This window comes from Melanostigma gelatinosum (genome assembly GCF_949748355.1).
Source record: "Melanostigma gelatinosum genome assembly, chromosome: 14".
Lineage (NCBI taxonomy): Eukaryota > Metazoa > Chordata > Actinopteri > Perciformes > Zoarcidae > Melanostigma > Melanostigma gelatinosum.
Window position 1 is genome coordinate 4695844 of NC_136647.1, and position 23195 is coordinate 4719038.

The 23195-nt window shown below is 41.7% G+C and overlaps 1 protein-coding gene across 1 annotated transcript in view; it reads left to right on the forward strand.

Moving 5' to 3' along the window:
* galnt10 (UDP-N-acetyl-alpha-D-galactosamine:polypeptide N-acetylgalactosaminyltransferase 10 (GalNAc-T10)) overlaps positions 1 to 14108 on the forward strand; it is a gene marked incomplete at its 5' end in the record, with an annotated part of 52084 nt that extends 37976 nt beyond the window's left edge. The window contains 7 exons of the mRNA XM_079283416.1: positions 4098 to 4215; positions 7720 to 7827; positions 10133 to 10354; positions 11685 to 11801; positions 12974 to 13123; positions 13529 to 13762; positions 13896 to 14108. Of these exons, the coding sequence (XP_079139542.1) occupies positions 4098 to 4215; positions 7720 to 7827; positions 10133 to 10354; positions 11685 to 11801; positions 12974 to 13123; positions 13529 to 13693 (880 nt within the window). The 3' untranslated portion in view covers positions 13694 to 13762; positions 13896 to 14108. The remainder of the gene's footprint in view (positions 1 to 4097; positions 4216 to 7719; positions 7828 to 10132; positions 10355 to 11684; positions 11802 to 12973; positions 13124 to 13528; positions 13763 to 13895) is intronic.
* Between the last annotated feature and the right edge of the window lie 9087 nt (positions 14109 to 23195).

A 23195-nucleotide genomic window follows, 5' to 3' on the forward strand; every position in this document is an offset into this window, starting at 1 on the left:
AAAATCAAACACTGTTGTGCAATGTTCCCTCTAATTTTTCATGTGTCTGGGCATACACACAAGCTCCCTGAGCACACTGAGGACCACTGTGAGCAACATCAGATGTGCACGCTGTGGCCACACACCAGTATCACACCTGTTCAAAACCTTGGATCATAGCAAGTTACATGGCTTATTCAAATAATCAAATTACAGCAGCAATTTTCACTAGTTTACTTTTAATATAAGTGATTTGACAAACTTTAAAGGAAAAAGACAAAAATCTTGTTCATGAGATGTGTAGTATGTTTTATGTGAGAGTCCTGCTTGGCCATGGGAAGAGTCCTGCTTTGGCCTGTGTGAGGTCCTGTTGTGGCCTGTGTGAGGGTCCTGTTCTGGAAGAAATTATACATATACACCTTTCAGACATAACATTTTGTTCACATTAAAACATTCACATTTTGCACAATGACGTGTGCTGTAGCTTGTGATACAGTGTAAATTCCTGTAACTCTGTCTGTAAAATATGTAATTACTCAGTTTTTTATTATCATTTCTACTACCCATAAATGATCTAGTAGTAACATAATTTAATGATTAATATCCATAAGTAAAAAATCTTAATAAATGTCACTAGAATATGCACAAATCTGACTTAAATTTTACCTTATTTTTCACGTCTGTCCTTCTCACTTCTCCAATGGTTGTACACTTTGTCCAGGTTGATGGCTTCGTCTGCTTCTTGCTTTGACTTTATGTCGCTGCCCGTTCGTTTCGCCATGATAAGACGCATTTGCGTCTCGTAACTCCGCCGCACTGTTGTTAGCTAGCTAACCTGCACGGCGCGAATGGGCAGGGCAATAGTGTCAATGCTATGATTGGCTGCGTAGCGTAAGTGAACCGAATCGTATCATTGGCTGGACACCTGTCACTCACTGAGTTACGTTGCAAAATAGTACAGAAAACAAAATTATTATTATTATTATTATTATTGGTTTAATTGATTAGATAAGATTAGGACTAATATTAGATATTAATTAATACGTTTATGTTGAATTTTATTTTATGCGCTGCATAGATTTTCTTGTGCGCTGAGAATGTGCGAGCAGTGCGCGATTGCTCAAGCGCGCAGCTTAGAGGGAACATTGCTGTTGTGTAATCTGACTCCAGCTGCTTTATATTACTGTCTTTTAGCCAGTGGGAATCAAGCTCACTGTCCACACACTTACATTTGTATAAATACAAAGTTTATTTTCCTCTAATATACCTACGTCCATAATGGAACCGAAGACTGTAGTTGTTGTCATGCAGGGCAAAAACAAAGCAGGAAACATGGATACATCACTTGGGGAAATTGTTTGATTTATAACTTGTTGCTTTATAAAAGTTGGGAGAGTGGTTGTACACATGTTAGAGAATAACATGCTAACAGTTTGTTGAAGGCCTTTTCCTGTTTCAACATGTGGCACAAAGCCAGCTCCGTAAAGAAATGCTTTTCCCAGTTTGGTGTGATAGACCTTGCCTGGCCTGCACAGAGCCATGAGCTCGACCCCATTCTGCACCTTCAGAAGGAATTAGAACACCAACTGAGACCCAGGCCTTATCGCACAGTGGCTGAACTCACAAGTTCTCTTGTGGCTGAATGGGAACAAATCCCTGCAGCCAAGTTTCAAAATCTGGCAGCAAGCCTTTCCAAAAGAGAAGAAACAATTCCAATGGTTTTGTAATGACATGGTAAGCTGGCAAAATGTCTGTAAAGATGCCAATAAAGAAAATGATTGTCATTGAAACAATTGGAAATGATGACAAGTTCATTACGCAGCAAGCACAGCCATTCATTTAGCACACATGCGCATCATTTAGCTGAAGTGGTCATTTAGAGACCCATCCTGCAAATAGCAGGCACAGCAAACATAACTGTTTGCGCCACGAAATAGAGTAGCGCAGTTTGGACAGAGTGACACTGATTATGTTAAAAGACAAAACAAAAAGAATGTCGGAGGGAAGTACAGAGGTGTTTGTACGGTTATCACTGCTAGTGGATTATTTTCATCCTGTTCACCCTTGGAGAAGCTGAAAGCTGGCTGTTATCACCACGGGACTCGTGTCTGTGCTCACAGCTCATGAGGCGTGGGAAGCCCCGGAGTGTTTCTCACTGCTGACAGTACAGTAGCTGCCCTGTTTTCCATTTAATTGATCCTCCTCAGGGACGACTTTGGCGAGAGCAGACTACCTGCTGGCTGCCTGGCTCCGACTTCGACTTGATGAAATGCTTGTAACTATGACAACCTGGTGTATCTGCAAGCGTGTATCGTGACATGTCTGTGCCGAAGATGTGGTGTTTGTGGGAGAAGGGCAGGGGGGGTTGAGTTGTGATCGATCGTTAGGATCAGTGTGGCATGACTTGGATTCAAAGAAGACACTAGGTGGGCTGGGTTCCTTACAAGAAATCAAATATAGTCGTGTGTCTGCACCTGCTGCCCCAATTTGTCTGCCTCAGGTGTGCTGCCGCTACAATCGGGTACTGTACAGCAGCGGTGTAAGAGCTAACAAGCCCCGTACTCAGCAGCACAGAGCTCGTCACAACAGACGGAAGCCACAGTGCTCTGCAGTGGGTTTATTGCTTCTGCACTCTTCAGTGTAGCTTCATTATCTGGTGAGAAATAGTGCCACCATAAATACATGAACTCTGGCTTGCTGCCTGTGTCTCTGTGTGTTGCTTCCTTGCTCTTATTCTGACTGTTATATTTTGTCCTTTGAGTTTTTAATCACGTAGGCTGGAAGGTTTGTTTCGCCCTCATCATGGCGGCCAGCAGCTGCCGTCAGCTTGGATTTAGAGCAGTTGCACTGCTTTCCAACTCAGAACCAGAGTCACAGCAAAGAACATGCATACATGCATGAATAAAAACCTCTCAAACAACACCTGCAGTACAATCTACTGTTATGCCAACCATTCATATGTTAGGTTTGTGTCAAAACACTCATCGCTTCGCCAATATATTGCTCATGCTTCTTCCAGTGAACGCAGCCATTTACATTCAAACAAAAGATCACAAAATGTATTTTCTTTTTCTATAGAATAGCAATAATTGAGCACAAATTGACTTTTCTAGACCTTTGCTTTTTCACTGATCGTTACAGGCATAATGTTCGGCAAAATAATCCCTTTTAATTTGACAATAATTATGTATGCAGCTTTGGTTTACTCGAAACCCATCAGCTATCAGTCTGATGACGGATAAGCGTCTGGAGGCGAGAGTCTATATTTTTGGGGTCCCGGTGTAGCCAACAGCTATCCGAGCCAAGACTTCCTTCAAGCTTTCAAGGAAAAGGTTTTTAAAGTTCCTCACAAATCAATATGCATCTGCTCACGTCGCCCTCTATTTCTCTCTTGAGCAGTGATGCTTTCTGATATTCTCCTTGCGTTCTCTCTCCATTTGGTTACTTTGACTCAAAAAAAGTGCTGAGTTCAAGGATATTGTGAGTTGTACATTTTTTATTTTTTTTTGGCAGTTGAAAAGTAGAAAGCGATGCTGCCGCTCTGCATCAAAATTCCCACCATCACTTACAGAGCACTTCACGGTCAGGCTCCTACTTATGTAGCTGATCTACTTAACCCATATTCACCCGCCCACTCTCTCAGGTCAGACGCTCTAGGTCTTCTGTCAGTCCCACGCACACGATTTAAGAGCCGTGGTGACCGAGCCTTTGAGGCAGTGGCTCCGAGGCTCTGGAATGCTCTGCCTGCAACTCTACGCCACGCAGATACTGTGAATACTGTTAAGAACCAGCTCAAAACCCACCTTTTTAGGCTGGCGTTTTAGTAAAAACCCATGTCCTAGACCTGCTCTTAAAATATGTTTAAAATTTTTCTCTTTTTTTTTTCTCTCTGTGTATGTAATTTATTGACCCTAGGGTCACATTGTGTTTTTTTATGCTTTTAAATTTCTGCTCTGTTAAGCACTTTGTGATGTTATGTCTGTGAAAAGCGCTCTATAAATAAATTTCATTCATTCATTCATTCATTCATTCATGTAAATGCTGTGGTTTTGGGTGCATCTGCTGTACAACATGTACTGCAAGTAGTGAGTGTGTGTTGTATTTTGTGTGTCCCGCAGGTCACCGGTGATGGCAGGTGGACTGTTTGCTGTAGACAGGAAGTGGTTCTGGGAGCTGGGAGGATATGACACAGGTCTGGAGATCTGGGGAGGAGAACAGTACGAGATCTCCTTCAAGGTAAAAATGATCAAATCCCAAATGTAAATTGCAGTTAAAGCCAGTTTTGCTCACTTTGTTGAAGGGATGGTAGAATCATTTTCTTATATGTTCATAAACCACTGGCTAATTGAATGCTCATTTATCGTACACATTTGCAGATGATATTTTTGGAATTTACATCCTGTAACCAAGTCATTCTGACACCTTTCTAGCCTGTTATCATTGAATCAGGGTCATACAATAAAACATCATTTTGGAAATGAATCTTGTTCCCAAACAATGCCATCAACCTCTTTCCTTTTGGTTTCTGAAACATCTTTGATGAAAGCTTCATGTTGTTGTTCACTTACGACTTTAAAACCAAAAGGATGATCTCTTTGCTTTGTCTTTGAGAGTATTCGATTGGAGACACATTTATGAGGTTGGCAGTGTTCCCAATCCATCCCACACCAACTTGAAGCCAGCTCCTTGGAGGCTGTTGTGTTGTTGACCTCTGACATTTGGGTTTTGGCGTTGTCCTTTTAGCATCTGTTCAGATGCCAATGATGATCGTTGATAGTACAGACATCATCAATTCAGCTGAAGAAAGGCTGAGGAATCTTCTTTTCAGCAAATTTCTGAACATATTTTGTGATCTTGCAAACTAATTTCCGACACAATTTCTTGGAGGTATATAATGAAAGCCCTACACAGCCTCTGTCTTCCTAGTGTGATGTTAGTGGTGGTTTCAACATTTGAAATCCGACGCTGAAATATGAATCAATTTCCAAACCTGAAGCACTTACAACTTGACCACTGTGACGCAGAAGATTCCACTTTAACCCGAGAATGTAAAGGATAACTCTGCGCTTGAGTGTTTTTCAAACCCTGAGCAAAAGGTGAGGATTTCATTAATTTAAAGCCCAAACGATAGGCCTCAACTAACATCATCCGTGACCCAGGGCTTATGTGAAAAGCTCTCACATTTGAATACTGTTTCGAAGCTTTTCATCTTATTTAAGTAATTACTGAGATAATATCCCAAACCGAGGTTATTATTTTGGCCAAGATTATCATACCATTAAATTGTGCTATCAGCACATTCCTAGCTGTGCCTCGTAACCCTACTTTAAGCCCACAGATATTCAATTTGGTTTCCTTTTTATTAAGATCCCCATTAGCTGATACAGAGCAGACAGCCCATCTCCTCACACTAATCCTTACAGCCACACTGCTGCTCCCAAAGACAGCCAGGCCCTGCTCGCATGTGAAACACAATCACTGGTACAGTTAATCTAAAGCTCCATCTTGGTCACATAAGTATGGGAATATCACGCATTTACAACTCGTACAGGGAAATAATCTCAGGACATACAGGCACACGGAGCACAAAGGCAATATGACCTCACATGCCAAGCAAGAAGATAGAGCAGGCACATAACCGACGGTTGATTTTTTTTTAAATTCCGCTCTGGCATATTGGAGTTTCAGTTATGCTAACATTTCTCAGAGACATCTGCACTGGAGGCAGACCGAATTAAACTTGCAGGGAAGGAGCCACAACAAGTAGGTATTCTGTGTATAAGTAAGCTAAATGGCAAAAAGTTGGCAGAGGGAAACGTTTCTCTCAAAGCTTGCATTGAAAAATAAATCACATGATTTTTTTAGCATTCTGAATTTTGCATGGGTAGTAGGCTGCTTACATAAACTTTCACATATTGGCCAGTGGTATGCTTGATGACAATGCACCAGCTTGCTTGTTTCCATTAAAACTCCATAAAACAGTCTTTTGTTTGCCAAAGAAAACAAGAACTTAATTGTTCACGACGTGAAATGTTTTTGCATCACGCTCATGACCAACTTCTGCCTTCTGGACCAGATGGCAAACACAAATAATTTAACATGTAAAGCATCTGCTATCTAAAAAGCAGATCGAGTCAGTCATTGAGATTGGTGCTGAAGCCAGTACTAACCTTGAAGCATTACATTTCTGTTTTTTCTCTGACTTTTCGTTCATTGCTGCCGGCCTTGGTTAGGTCATTGTTATTCATGTAGTGGAAGGAAACTGAATACAAGAGCCACTGACATACAGTATATGCTGAACTTATGTTTTATTTATTCAAAGACACCAATAGAGACAACTCAAGTTTTAGTTGCACTTTTATTCAATGCTAGATTTTGTCTTGCAGCGATATGTTTTATTAATGCAGTTGGAGTGAATTCTGTTGTTCTGTAGTTTATCAGCTGATCTGAGTTCGGTTCACTGGAACTTCATCTGCAACAGACCAGAGAGACTGGTCGCGCTGCAGTGACAATGATGTCAAAACAGGGCAATGAGGACGTGTATGTTATGTCGGGATGCTTTAATAGCCTAATGTTAGATTGGGTTTGAAATGATTCCCATGTAGTTCGTTTTAACTATCAATTTCAAGGGTTAATAAGACAAAGCGTGTTCACATCGCACTGCCTTTATTCTTGTTGTAGAACAGACAGAGCGGCCTTTGCATTTTATTTTGTTTTAATTGAGTATAATGTTATTATGTATATTTCATGTTCCATTAGTCCTGTCCATGTTCCTGAAGTCTCAGCAGTTTCATGGCACTTCTAGCCTTCAAATGGCATACACCTTATTTACATATGAAAAGACTTTACTCCATAGAAACAATGTGGACGCCCTACACGCTCATACTTAGGTTGTTTGTTTTCATCCAGCTTTTCAATTCCCTACTTTTCATTTTGCTATTGTCGTTAAAACAAAACCCCTTTTCCATCTGGTCTGCTGTCTCTAAGTCTTCCTTTCATCTTGATCCTCTTCATTGCCTCCCTTTCTTTATCAAGGTTTATTTTCAACGTGCCAAGACAGAGACTCATCACTGGTGTCTTTATTATAGTTGGAGGATTAAAATGAGGAGCCTCTGCTGGATGTGTCGGTTATGTGCGATAGACGAAGGAAAGGAAAATAAACAAGATACAATAACAGTAAATGAAGGGTTTTTTTAACTCAAGAAAATCACATCAAGGTGCTTAAAATCTCATTGTATGACTTCAATATTTCAAAGAAACAGCATGCCTCGTGTTCCTGGAAAGCCTTTGCAGTAAACAGTTTTTCGCAGTTGCCATTGTTTTTCCCATATCAGCTCATTTTAAATACTGTCATCGTATACTGTGCCAATGAGTTAACCCAGCGGCTCAGTCTTTCTCTAATCTGACCCCGCTGCTCAGGTGATTTCAGGTCACCATCATAATGATAATTTGGTTTTGGTGTCGTCTCTTCTTCCTCCACTATCCTGCAATTTCGTCTTTATTGCCCGCCCTCCGAATTCACTCCTCGCTCCTCTTTGTCTCCCAGGATTTATAAGCCTGTTAGAATCACTATACTGCACGCCTCTTTTATTCTTCACCATCACTCTCCTGCTCATCTCCTTGATCGTCTCCTTCTTTCACCTTTCCACAACTTTCTGTCTTTGAATTTTGAAATGGACAAAGCTTCTATATACAACAGACTGATGAAAGAGATTCCTCCCTTTCTGTGTTTCTCTGTAGGTGTGGATGTGTGGTGGTCGAATGGAGGACATCCCCTGCTCCAGGGTAGGACACATCTATAGGAAGTACGTCCCCTACAAGGTCCCTGGAGGGATCAGCTTGGCCAAGGTAATTCTTCACACACTGTGCCCACAGTATGCCTCCACGGTTCATGAGCAAATACAATTCAGCAGATCACATTTTCTGTGTACCAGGACAGGGTTTCAGTGTCAGCACAGTGCTGTCACATCAACTCTTTCACATCTGAGACACAACACAACAATGGACAACATTATATTTTAAGAAGGATTGTTCTCTAATATTGCAGGGCTAATCAAAGCGTAATGGATCTGTGTTGGCTGTTTAAAGGCTGATCCATTCAGGGAGTATAAACCAGAGTACACTCGCTGTCTGACACTCCTTTAATCTCCACCACAGTAGAACCTACAGTATTTGTAATGCTGTTTGTGCTTTTGGTTTGGTGACATTTCTCAGGTGCACCACGATGGTAAAGTCCATTTTAACTGAATTGCATTGTCCATCATGAAATTAAGACGGGTCAAACCTAACTGATCAAAGGTCCATACACTGAGAGTAAAGGACACTGTACATTTATTTTATTTTTTTAATTATACAAAAATAAAAGGAAACTATTGATGGAAACACAAATTCATACTTTCAGCATCCGCGTGTCTGACGTGATCCGCAAGCCAGTCAGGGTCCACTTTGGTCCACGTAATGTATTTATCGTCATCCCGGCTATTATATATTGCACTTTTATAAAGTGCCTTGTATTGGCCAAACTTCAAAAACACACTTCCGATAATGTAGCTCAATATTGTCTGTTTTTGTTCGAGAGTTTCTGCAAGATGTTTTTAAAGCAGGTTTGTTCAAAAAAAAGTGTGCTCTCCAAGCGTTACCCTGGTGATATTGTGAGGGGTTGGTCTTGTTGGACATAAACAATGAACATGGCTATTGTTAGCATGCACAGGTGTTAAGCTAGCAGCTTGTGGAAGACTCTGGTGAAGAGCAATGATTGCAGGTAGCTGTCCAGTCATTACATTTGGGCTGAATTTAAAGATCAGACCGACTTATTATAGTCTTGTGACAGTCACAAATTCTTTTTTCTTTTTTTGTCAGAGCATTTCATTGAATGATTGTTGACAGGATTTAATGAGTTTCAACAAAATTACCAACCCTACCTTTTAATGTAAATTCAGCGTTGTTTTTCTTTTCTTGCTGTGAAATCACATAAATACAAATACAAACACACACACACTATAAGAACACTGTGTGTCCTTGAACTGCTCTGAACAGTAAATCTGGTCTTAAATCAGGCATAGCTGAAAACACAAGCTTACGAGAAGGAGCGAATGAACCTCTGTCTAGTTTCAAGGACACAAATAAAGAGACACATGAACAAACATCAATACCACATGTGTGCAAACACAGACTGTGTACTTGCACACACTCACACACACACACACACACATTGCCCTAATGTGAGCTTGTCTTTAAGTGGGGCACTATAATGAATGACAACGTTTTTATTTCATATTTCCTTACTCTCCTCCACGCACAAAAGCATGTTAAAGTCGGTTCAGCATCTACGAACAAACAAACCCCAGACGAGAGGCAGCAGTATGCAGGGTATCCACGATCTACGCTTTATAGCTTTTGCAGGTGTTACTCTGAAGAATAGGCTTAAGTTTCTTTGTTCCTTGTACGTTTCAAAGTATCTACACAGGATAAAAAAATCATCTGGAGTGTTGCCTAAAACGATTAATTTCAGCTGCAGCTTGGCTCAGTATGCAACTGAAGGGCACTGGCCTTTGTTTGGACTTTGTATTCTGACCAGCAGTCTTTAAACTGAACACTCAGGGGAATGCTGATGGTCCTGACCTTGCAGATGAAGGAGAAAATGTACATAAAAGGTACTGAAAAATGAACTCGCTGCCATCTTGAATTTTAATTTGATCATCAGTTTTATCCCTCGTTCATTTTTTATCATTCTTCAAACGTTTTCATTTTTTATTGATGCGCTACAGTATTTCAACTTAAACTGCATTCATGGCAACCAACTTATAAGGTCAGCTTTAATTTAGTTGGCCCAAAGTGGTCTTCAATGGTACACCACAGCCAAGGAGCAATATGTTGCTGTTGATGTGACAGGCAGAGTCAATAAATGGATGCCACTGTTGGAACTGACTCCCCGAGAGCAATCTACAGTGCTAACAGCAAACATTTATGTTCACAAAACAGTCCAATGTAGTTCCACAAGATCATCCTCACTGCCAGGGACTGTGGGATTTGGTGTTTATTTGTGGGAGGCTCATAGACATTCTGGCAGACTTGAGATGCCTGCTGAGAAAAGTAGGCTGTTTCGTGAATGAATCTATCCGCCTGACTCTCTCTCTCTTTGATTTGGTTCCAGAACCTCAAACGCGTGGCAGAGGTGTGGATGGACGAATACGCAGAATATGTCTACCAGCGTCGGCCCGAGTACCGCCACCTGTCATCGGGAGACATGACGGCGCAGAAGGAGCTGAGGAACCGGCTCAACTGCAAGAACTTCAAGTGGTTCATGAGCGAGGTGGCCTGGGATTTACCGAAACACTACCCAATGGTGGAGCCTCCTGCTGCCGCGTGGGGAGAAGTAAGGTTTAGTTCATCACACTGCTTTGATTAGCGTGGTTCAAGGGTTTCACAGATTGCATGGAGAAGAAAACGTACAGAGAAACACGCATATTTGGAAATGCTTACACGGCCAAAAACGATAAACCAGCAGAGCACACATTTATCATCTCATCTTAACTTATTATCTCAACCTGCTAGGATGGATAAGACCCCAGAAAGTTGCAACATCTCTAGTTCTTGAACACTTCGGTGACACAAACTTTCACACTTTTTATTCTCCCATGCACCTGTCAGTAAGGTGTGCGTTAGAAAATATTAGGTCATGTGATGTCGTGCCTTCCAGTCCTAATTGTTGATGTGTGGCACCTGCTCTGAGTACCTGGGTTTAAAAACCCCTCCTCCACCTCACAGTGCTCTCTCCCAGCCAGGATTCTCACCTCAAAACTTCATTTTCTTCATTGTTTTGTTATACTTATTTAATTAGTTAAGTTGATTCAACCTGTGTTTTCCCCCTTTATACAGCACATACATGACACATTACACATACGCACATGCAATTGTCTCAGCTAGGCGTGCAAATCAAGCGAGGAACATTACGCAATCCGTCTATGACGCTGTAAACCTTCAATACAACATGTGTGAATCACGACAGCGCTAGAGGTCCTTGAGCATACAGTCAGTATTCAGCACAGAAAAAAAAAGAAAGGCTGATGGGTCCAGCAGTATGCGAGATAAGCCGTGGAAAGAGAGGCACAGAAATACACACACGACCTAAGAGATAATCTCCCGGTGGAGATAATAATCAAGCAATTAGCTCCCACCCACTGTCAGCACGAGCACAGCACAAGGTGTGTACATGACTGGTGAAGGTCCTCCACCTTCTTTTTATTTCAGAAATAAAACGACAATCTGCATACAGTGCATAGATAAAGTAAGAGGAATAACAATATCAAAGGAATGAGGAAATGGGTATAAATTGCTTCCTAGTTAAAAGCAAAGTTGAAACAGTGTTTTTATCCTTTTAGGTTTGAAAAAGTCAGCCGTTTCTATCCGTTATCATCTTAAAAATGCCCAAAGGCTCTTACCCAACTCTGCTTCTCAGAACAACCAAACACTTTAAAATTGGTGAATTCACCATGACAATACTTTTGAGCTTATCATTTCTTCATTCAGAATCAGGTCATGGAAGTACAATGTTTACATTATGAATCCCTTCTTTTAGTCTACCCATCCAGCATGACTTTGCTGGATTACAAACAATATCTGATGGGACCTGTGCTGTGACAATCCATAACTAAAGAGCAAGCAGTGGCTGTTTCTGTGACTCCGTTTGTCTGTGTGTTTTGTAGATACGGAACGTGGGCAGCGGCATGTGCATGGAGATCAAACACTTTGTGTCAGGGAGCCCCATCCGCCTGGAGAGCTGTGTGAAAGGGCGGGGCGAGGTGGCGTGGAGCCACGGACAGGTGAGGGTCCTTCATTACACTTTCTCTAGCAAAAACGTCTCAGGAGGTCTCCTGACCTCGGAAGGTTGTCATAGAACACACAAGGTCGGAGTTCTGCACTGCATATGTTGTATCTGAAAGGACCATGACCATCATGCAGGGGTTAATGAGTAGGTGACCCCATTGGCCAGTTCTTTCAGAACTGAACAGATTTACAGGCCTGTGTGTCCTTGTTCATTTATTTGGGTATATTTAGCCGCCCAAATGTGGCTCTTAAGATGGCGATCTTCTGTTTGTGTAACACTTTGCTTGAAATGCTGCCCGAATGGATCGCTGTGGAATTTTATCTAGACATCATGAGCCAGCAGAGCAATCCGAAGTAATTGTTTACCGATTCTACTATAGTTTGATATAAATGTTGTGTAGCTGCTAACGTTAGCATGCTAGCAAGCTAACATGCTAAGCATTACTGTACATGGGCAACTTAACATTACTGCAAACATTTGCATGGTTATATGCGAATATGTTCAGGCTGGTCTCTGCGAAAAACAATGCGCCGTAATTCGTCGATATCCCTCAAATCGAATGTAATCATGAACCAGACCACAAAGGGCTGGCGGGAGAGGAGGTGGATGGGTCAAACAAAAAGCCATCATTCACCGAGGAGACCGCTGGTTTGTCACGTAACTCGCGTACTTCAGCAACGGCACTTAGTTATTTTAAGACAAACATTTTTTTCCGAAACCTAATAAAGTAATTTTGTTGACTAAGCCTAACTATGCATTTCACAATATTTTACTAAACTTAACCAAGTGGTTTTGTTGCCTAAAACAAAACAAAGTTGTTTCCTGTGAAGACGGAAGTTTATTCTGCAAAGAACTGTGCATTTAAAGAATGGAAATTGACAAGTTTTTGGACTTTCATAGTAAAATGCACAGACAAATGTCGTACAAACTGTTGCACAAGCAGACGTTGACGTGTTGCATGATGTAAATGTGATGACGTGTATGTCATGCAAAGTCTAAACTACTGCTCTTGTGCATTAAGCCTCATCATTTCTGAACAACATCAAAGCCCCCTTGAGACTCAAGTAGCGTTTCACCTTCAGAGAAAAAACCTGTTGACAGAAACCTCAGGAAGAGCCACAGAGCGATGTGTGATGTTTAATTACAGCTGAGATGTGTTCCCTTCAGGTGTTAACCTTTGGTTGGAGGGAGGATATTCGGGTGGGTGACCCCATTCACACAAGGAAGGTCTGTTTCGACGCTGTCTCCCACAACAGCCCCGTCACCCTGTACGACTGTCACGGGATGAAGGGGAACCAGCTGTGGCGCTACAGAGAGGTACGGGAGAAGAAAGTCAAGACTTACAGTGTGGAGTTCATGGCGGTAGTCACACCTGTATCCTCTTTTCGGCCTTCCAACTGTGCTGCTGTAACATTTTCTTTGGTCAGCTAAGCATCATTTCAGTCAATTAATGAATGATTTCAACATAATGGGGACCATCTGTTACACATCTTATCAAATGAATCTGAAGGAAAACTGCAGGATACATAAACAACAGATGTTGCACTTACCCTGATCACAATGTGACGTGATTCTAGCATCTTTCAGGTTATTCGTCTGGCACTTTTTGTTTGAGTACAAAAAAGGGTGTCAGGAGTGAAGTTTATGAAATAGATTTTTGGAACAGAATTAGAAAACTAATCAAGAAGGGGCTAAATGTCAGTCTGTTTCTCCGTCCTCCAGGATAAAAGTCTGTACCACCCCGTCAGTAACAGCTGTATCGACAGCAGCCCGAGCGAGCGGCGGGTCTTCATGAACACGTGCGACCCCTCTTCTCTGAGTCAGCAGTGGATGTTTGAGAGAACCAACGCCACCGTGCTGGAGCTCTTCAACCGGGGCGCCAACTGAGGCCACTGGACGTGAGATGAGGCGTCTTCTGCAGAAAAAGACCACGAAGCAATGATCACATTCGATCAGGTGAATAACCTGGTTGTCTCAGGATCAAAACGGTGCGCTCGTTCAAGTCAACTTTTTGTGGCATTTGTTGACAACAAGAAAAAAAACCCAATAACGCTGATGTCATTGTTTAAACCGTCTCACTGTTGTCCAGATAAGAATGGAAGCTACATGTGAATAACGTGCTGCTTCAGACACATCGTCCCGTGGCACAGCAGCGATCCGGTGTGACGGCTGAGAGCAGAAGAGCTGGTTGGACCACACACACACACACACACACAATCATTCAGCAAGAGCTTGTGATGAGGAGGAAGGTAAAAGAAAGCCACACTTGCCTGCACACCATTTCACTGTCATTTCACAGTCAATTGAAGTTCACTCACTAAAAAATACTTTTTACTTTGTTTTCTGTCCCTCCCCAGGGTGGGAGGACCACGGTGAAACCTGATTGTCCTGTGGACACACGGACAACACAGAGCTCTTACAGACTGAAGTTTGGACGTTTACGTGTTTCCAAGAGTCATAAACACAAACTCTGCTGGAAGCCTCTTTTCCCCTCGTCTTTTTCAATTGTTGCCTTATTAACAATTCCAGCAATGGGAAATACCTTTTCCCTATGTTTTCCTCCAAGGTGCCGAAACAGCATATGAGGACATATGAGGGACTTTTGCAAGCCAAAACTCTATGGAAACTGGAAACAATTTGAAACAAGTATTCCTGCACTGTGTGCAGATGGACTGCAAGCATCTCTTTTATAGAAGGAACACCATCTTGTACAGACTCATCTTTGAAGTGCAATTGATTTTCTACTGAGCAATAAAGCATCAAATTATGTCCATTTCTACCATTTATTTATTGGTATTGTTATTTAATATTTGTAATGTCTGACAATTTACCACTTACACGTTCATGTATCTTCAGCCAGGATAGATGACATAAAGATATATATCTATATCTATATGTATGTTTTGGTTCACTCTCTCTGCTCTGATGGCAATTTCATCTTAAGCAGACAGCTTTTCCAGGGAAGAAAGTGTTATGTCATGTAATCACAGGTCAGACGCTTGAGCAGTGAAGAGAACCCAACAATCTACCTACTGATGGTTGTTTGATTAGCAACAGGTGTTGAGTGTTACGCACTGTAGCTTTTGCAAAGAAAGACAATACCGGGGGGTATCAGGGGGTCACAGATCCCTTGATTGACACTTGTGACCCCCTTAAAGCCTCAACCAGAAAATGTAGTAGGCTCCAGAAATATAGCCCCTAGCCTCCAAAGGCTTATCCATCATCAGAGCAAAAACCAAAGGGTTCAGAGATCTGTAACATTACTAAAGAACATTTTCCTCTTTTCACATGAAGAGGTTGGATAGCCAAATGAGTCATAGTCAAGTCCAGAGTCCTAGTTGTCAACATTTGTCTCTGCACAAAGGTAATTCAGGAAAACAGTTGCCAAGGAAACATCGATTTGTCACTGTCAGCCAGGGTTTACTCTACATTTGGCGTTGTGCATCTGGAGTTTGGAAACTTGGAAAATGCCAACAGCCGAGTTGTCTGGAACTCGGTATAAGGTCATCGAAGCTGAAGATAATTGTCATACACTGAATATATTAACATGATGAAATAAACCTATGCAAATATATTCTTAATTATCATAGAGGTTGTCCCCTCCTGCACCGTTAATATGACCACTCGGATCCTTGACTCAGCACTTGTATATGAGCAAAGGCGTCTTATTGCAATTCTGATAAAACCGAGGTCACACAAACTCCTCAGTCTGGGAAGGAATCCTGCACAGCAAGCAAACATCTCACTCCAAAGGACGGCAGCTGCAGAGGCCCAACGATCATTTGCCACTTTCACTCTTTTCATGAACAGAGTGAGTCATCAACCTTAGTGGCAATTCCAATACCGCAAGTATGAGTCTGAGGATCTTATTGGCTGTCTAATGCCACCAAGATTAAACAAGCAAACAGTGGAAGCCACCGCGTATAACCACGGTCGGTTTGCACACTATTGCCCTCTGCTTACTGGATTTGTCATATTATTCCTCTTTAGAGTTTAATGCAGGAATGCCACATTCTCATTCAGTTCTCCCTCCACTATTCTTTTTTGCAGCTGTGATTAGCCCCCTCCCCTCCATTTTGCTTTTTGCAATGCATTATGGGGCACAGTACACTGTGGACAGACTCAAATCAAGATGAGTGTGATGTAGAACAAAGCATTAATTTTCATCTTCACCACATAGGTCAGAAATGATGCATCCCACACTAACAACTTCCAAAAAAATAAAAAAGTTTAGACGATCTGCCTTCTGCCTGGCCTGGAATTGAATCAGAGCCTCCTCTGTTTTAGAAGTAAAATAAATGTGCATACTTCTCAGTTCTTCAAACATTGTAGATAATCATCGAGGGAAACTGTCATCTGACAGTTTTCTTTCTCTGAATGGGTTCATGTGTATTAATGTGTCTGAAATAATGTTTAACAATATTTCCACACAATTAATTCAAGCTTAAAGAAATTGTGGAGGAAACAGTGCTGCTCTCAACTGAAATGAGTTTGAAGTGACAAGCTGACACACATTTTGATTAAATATAATGTTTCCATTCACTTTCTGCCCATCACTGTGATTGAAACTTTGACATCTCAAGCTCCAAACAAATGCGGGAACAATCAGAAGTGAATCGTGGGTAATCTTCACAATCGGGTAATCTTCACAATCACTGACTCTATGCTGTATGTGTAATGCACTGTCGAGTCAATTTCATGAAGGGCGAGAGACCCATGGCACTTTAATTCCATTGCTACACAGTCGCCTCCATCATATTATGACGCTGCAAAATTGCACGCAATCTTTTTGATGGCGTGCAATATGAACACCAGACGACATGAAATGGAAAGATAGATGCGAGCTGCAGACAAAAACTGAATCCAGCCCTGACTGAAAAATAAAACCTGTTTCCTTCTTCACCGTCAACTTTTATCTTCAATGTCCAGAGAGAATTGTTTTTGCAGAAATGGGTCGGGATGAAAAGCAACTTTTGATGAGTATGTGTGCTAATCAGGCTAATGGTAAAGGAGTCGCATGTAGGATAGAAGAGTGAAAGAGTCCTCAAATAAAATATTAAATGAATACTAGAGAGTCTCTCTCTCTCTGGGGACACGCTTGCTGCAAGTGCGACTAATAACAAACACCCTTCCTTGCTTTTAATTCGCTCTGTCTAGGGAGCCGGGAGAGGTGTGACAGGCCTGCCCTGCTCCTGACCTATCAGCTGAATAATTGCAGCTAACCTCACACAGGGCTTCGCTGCTATTAACGGCCCCGCTGTCACACACTAATGGGAAATCAAGGCAGCGGCAGTGTCACGGCGGCAGGCTCGAGTCGCCGGGGACCTGGGTGGACGTATTCGGGTCAAATCCTTTAACACTCCTCGCTGTTTCAAAAAAAGGCAGATGTTCTACGACGGTGTTTTCATGACGTTGCTCCTTCTCCGAGCGTATTTCAGACTGGATGCCGTTGTTTTTCTGTTTACACTGACAAAGAACGAATGCACATTGAATGATTTAATACTTGCATAAATCAGGTGACACTGAAAGCCGGACTGCAGCCCGAGACAAAGCACACACACAAAAAGGCCTCAGACTTTGAACCGGAGCATGGAAAAGTCTTGTAAGCTACCAATGGACCATTCATCAGGAGAAAACACTGCTAACTTTAGTTTGCAGGCTACATCGCCAATTAGCTGATCAGCTAGCATTTTGAAGAGGTACAATCTGCAGATCTCTTAGTTATTCCACTGCTAACAAAACGCTGTCTGTTCTAACCTGAGCTATATTTACGATGATATCTTCGTATGATATCTTACAGAAAAGTTACTCCTTTTATTTCCTGCGTTTCCATACAAAATTCCAGCATCACGTGTCAATTTTCTCACATTGCATACAGTCTTATCAAAATAAACTTAAGTGCGGAACAGTAACAGCGGTCTCCTGGTTGAAAGACCGATTTGTGTTTCATGATTTGGTCACGATACCGTCAAATTCTTTAAAGTTTTCAGAGTATGCTTCCTGCTATTCAACATAACACCTCGTCCCTCACGCTGCATATTTTTGACATCACTCCCTGGCTGTGAAGCGAATACCTTCTCTCAGTGACTTAGTTAAAGACCTGTTGTTATATTTACATAAACCCATTCAGCCCGGGTGAGTAAATCACACGCTGGAGCTGCAGAATAACCACCGTGTTTTGACAGCGACGAGCAGAAACCACAGCTCATTGTGCTGCACAGTCAGTTGCTCGCTGTTGCTGGCAACACACACATGCTGCTGTCACCTCCGTCTTTTTAAAGCGGATTTATACAGCATGCTATATATTCTGCTGCGATTGCCTCCACCAGGCACACGTCCAAATGCAGCACGAGTACAGGAGGCAAACTGCTCTTCACTGAGAGAAAGCCATGAAGAATGTCAGCCAGTTTAGAGTTTCCATTATATTGCAAGGCCCAAACTAGTGTCTTTTTCTGTCCATTTACCACAAATACATTTAGGCAGCCATTGTTATCGAGTTGTTTTACTTCATTGTGAAGATCAACTCAAGAGTTCAGTATTTTATCACAATGAACGTCATGTCTGCAAGAGCAATAACCAGGACTTGGGAGGACACGGGTGCACATTCTTCAGGTAAATGGCATATCGGCCTACTTTAAGTCATGTTACGTGCCAGTTAGGCAGTGATCGTCTACACTGTGTTTAAAAACAGCCAAACTGACAATTGACTTATCATTATTTGTTCCTGTATCTCCAACACTTTTTGGGCAGTTAGAATAGCAAAATTGTCAGTATGTCTGTCTTTCTGTCCCACACTTTCACATTGCAGCCTCGAGGGGCTGCCACCAAGGTTGCGGTCTTTTTTGTCCCGTTTCAACACATACGTACACTCGTATTTCATTTCATATAATGTGTCATTCCTTTAAATACCATGCGGGACACATTAAACTCTTCAAAAGGATTAAATGGTTTACATGAGCGTGAGATTGAGAAACGTACTTTTGGGGACTCTGAAACCTCTCAGCAGACTGTGGAATGACATCTGCAAAATAAGGACAATCCGCAAAAAAAAAAAAAGAAGCTGCACCATTCGTCACCTAACTGACGGCTTTTACAGGGAAGGAGGAGCTGAGATGGATGTCACGCCTGAGTTTCTAAGATCGCATTGAAGTGCTTGCTTGAAAGTCACAAAGATGAAAAGGAACCAATAAAAAGATGCATAAGAAGATGAAGATATTGTTATTTGTAGTGCTGCTAACATAAATGATCAAAATCCTGTGGTCAGCAACCAATAAAATTCCTGAAATAAATTAAAGTAATTTAAATTGGACAGGGAACTGGAAAGTAAATGTCTGGGCAATCAGAGCAATGCATTCTAGATGAAACACCAGCCATCTGATGAGGAGGTAGAAACAAACCTAAGGACCAAAGCTCAACTTCTGCAACGTTCAAAACACCCTCGGCACAATACCAACGGGTTGAAAAGAACAAGCATAAGAAGATGAAGATATTGTTATTTGTAGTGCTGCTAACATAAATGATCAAAATCCTGTGGTCAGCAAAATCAAACAGGTTCATTGGGAACATTGATTTGCTGAATACATTTAATTTCAAATCTTCCCATGAGTGTAAAGTCCAAATTGTAATCCAATCAAAGGCTGTGGCAAATGGAAAAGTTGTATGCCTCAATTTAGCAGACCCAAAACATTCAGTTCTTTTTAAATCCAACAGTAGGATGAGGTAGAGGCCACAGGTTTGCTGCCTTGCATGGGAATCATGAAGAGTCTGTACATGTCTTGCAGGGCTTCATGACTATGTTGTACATTGGGGGAAAGGTCAAAGAAATTAACATCATTCCACTGGCAGCCATGAATATTTAAAAGATATATGGAAAAGTTCAGGTCAATGGGAATTTTTTGATGCATCTTCTGGTGACCAGACATGTTGAAAACAAATGTCATGACAATCAGGTTTGTGAACTGGAGTTGGTTCGACGATAATTAGAAACACAAAAATTGTTTCATCGTGCCGACACTTCCCTGAATCTGTATCAGCAGACAAATCCAGATAAACCGAGTTAGCTAAAACATCATTTGATGAGAATTATCCTTGTGCATAATGGATGGTTGGTAAGAATTCCTCAAAGTACCAGCTCCTGCTGAAAAATAAGGATTTGGAGAAGAAACACTTACACCCTGCAATTTTAAAAGGTTTTTTGGCAAGGATGAACTCACCATTGCATCTGCAATATAGCAGCTTTGTTGTATTGCTTTCTCCTTAAATTATACGCAGCTGCAGGAAAACCAAACACATTTACGACTTGGTTTATTCAGGAACCCATTCACTGCAGGCGCTGAGCAGAAGGTTTTTAAAAAAACTCATCCTCTGGACTCTTATTCAAGGGACCAAAGCTAAAGTCGAGCTTCCCTCCAACACAGCCTTCACTCGGAGTGCCTTGCCTGGATGTGTCTTACAAAGAGCAATCATATCAGAATAATGACGACGAATTGATGTCCGTCACTGAAGGAGGGAAAAGGCACATATACTAAACCTAATATCAGTAATATTAGGATTAATATTACATTGGTATATCGTCTACATTATCTAATTAAAGGGGAACTCCACCAATTTTACACATCAAAGTTTGTTCATGTGAGTATTCTCTGTAACTTTCCGAAACGTGTGCTGTGTTTGGCTCAGCTTCTCTCCAGGCCTCCCAATCCGGCCTTTTGCAATTGGTTCAAACACACATCCTCATATGAATTTCTGCTTTCCACTTATCACGGAGCCCTTGGCATTCAATCAATTCCTGAGACAGCAAGCAAACACAACACAACAGCTGCCTGCTTGAGTTTGATGAGAACACTGAGACTAAATCAAACAGCAAATATGCCGTGAAACTACAACTATGAGTCAAATGAGGCGGAAGAAAATTCGAAAAAACGATTTTCTCTATGATCTATCTGACTTTTCATATTAGATTCAATATTGATATCTAAATATATATACATTTATACATATAGGTTTAGGTTTCCCAATCTGAGTCAAATTATTTCCAATCACCAATATATCTGGAGCCCCCATCTGGAAATGTTGGCTGTGTGTAAATCTCCAGACTTTACACTGTAAACGTGACCTACTTAGTTCAGTTTCACCCAGCCCATAAAATTCATTAATCCTTCATGGAGAAATTGCCATTGCAGACATTAAATCAAATACTGAAAAAAACACACACAGAGCAACCTTCACAAACTAGCTCCGTGTTCGGCAGCATGAATGTGTCACATAAAGAAACGTGAAGAGTGAAGAGCCTCTCTAATGCGCCTGCCTCGCCTCCATTCAGTGTCCCCAAAAACCCTCCGACTTGTCAGAGTAATTTTCTTCACTTGAAATTAGCTGCCTCTAATAAAATTATAATTCAGTTATTACAAGCACAGTAACGCCTCAAGTGCTGCCCCAAAGCCCTGTCTGGCTTATGGAAATGTATCCGCCGGATGCACTTAAGCCTCGTGCAAATGGATTTTAATTTGGTGGAAATTGGTTCGGTTCATTAACGCGACATTAGCCTTACTGGGAATGGAATCTCGCCATTTCGTCAAAACACGTTGACATCCATTCAATTTGACTGACGGAGTGCTCTAAAGGACGATTAGGTCGCTCCACAACTACATTTACAGCAAAGGATTTCTGCAAAAACGTGCAGTTCCCTCTGTTTCCAGCTGATCCAGTTCTGACCTGGAATCTATTTTAGGAAGGAGAGGAACTGTGACTGAGGGAGAAACCAAGACAACGCATGTATCTCGATGCATCGACGGCACTGTTGTGGAGAAAATATTGCATTTCAGAGTGTTTAGGTGATTTTCTCTTCGATGAAAAGAGATTGTCAGATTGTGAGATGGATGCCTAGTGTGACACATCATTAACTCGCATCACCCACCTGCACCACTCAGTTTTTTGTAATTGACAAAGAAAAACAAACATGCAGTGGCATGTGACCAATGCGGAAGCTTCTTAAAACCTGCATTCTCTCTAACGTCCAGCAGGGGGCGACTCCTCCGGTTGCAGAAAAAAGTTTGGTTGTATAAAATTCAATGAAAAAATGAATTGATTAATTTACTCAGTAAACCTTGTGAACATGAGTTTATGGTCTCAATCACCAGTTTCAAGTCTTCTTCAGTACAGCACCATGTTCAGTCAGTGAACTACGGTCCGGTTTAAAGTTAAAGAGACCATAAAGCGGAGTAGGCTTTTGGCCCGGCTTCCTGTGATTGACAGGTCGCTGCCGCTACCAGAGATGTACACGGCGTCTCTACGTCACTCCTCCGCATTCTAAATATGGTAACTTCCGTTCATTGGCTGCAGAAAAAAAACAAAATGTCGTCGACCGTAACCCAAGATGGTGACGGTGAAATAGCCATCGCCATCATTTCAACGACATAAACTTATCCCTGGCTGGTCACGCCATTGTGGAGCACTGCATTTTTTATTTGACGGTAAAGTGGCTGTCCCATGCAATCATTCAGAGGTAGATTACTCCGTCAACCTGTGCTGATATATGGCCGCTTCCCTCCTGGGCTTTTTACACCAGCTAATACATTTCATCTTGGTGTGATCAGTCGACCTGAAGAAAAGAAAAAGGTTAAAGTCCTTGAAGGGAGTTTATAATTGTATGGATTATTCCACAAAACTATTTGCAACTATGTTTGTGCTGTTGTATTGTAATCAGTTACTTAAATTCATATAGTAGCTGTGTTGGATGACGATGCAGACTGAATGCGGCATCTTCACTTTCACTCTCCTGCATCCTACGAGCGGCACCGTGGTCCTCTAAGCCGCCTGACTTGGTGAAACACATCTTAATTTCCAAAATTTAAATCTGTCACTGTGCAAAACAAGAGAAAAATAGCACACCAAGTTTTATCTGTCTCCCTCATGAGCTGAAACAATCCCATCAAATGTCTTTTGTCCTGGAACAGAAGCATTCATCGGCTGAGGTTCGCCGTCTTGCCCCTGTAGCCCTCGCGCTGTCATTGTGCGTACCGATGCGCTTCTTCGTCTCGCTCTTCTAGTCACACAATTTCTTTGGCTCAGAGCTGACAGAATGAATAGCTTCTATCACATGTTGCCATTCAATACGTCTTCATTCTGACAATGACGTGTGAACTCTGGCCGCTGTATAAAGCGCCTTTCTTCACTTCTTCACCGATACATTTTCATTTTCACATTCTGTAAATTCTTCTTTGCTGTTCTTATCTTCGCCATTTCCGAAAGACTGGCATGACTGACAGGGATACTGATAGTTCATTATGAGTATCTCTAAAGTAAAGCAGGCTTTGCACATGATTTCAGGATGAAACAAATGCATATGACTTTACAGATCAGATGCATATTGTGTTCTCCCTATTCCGTC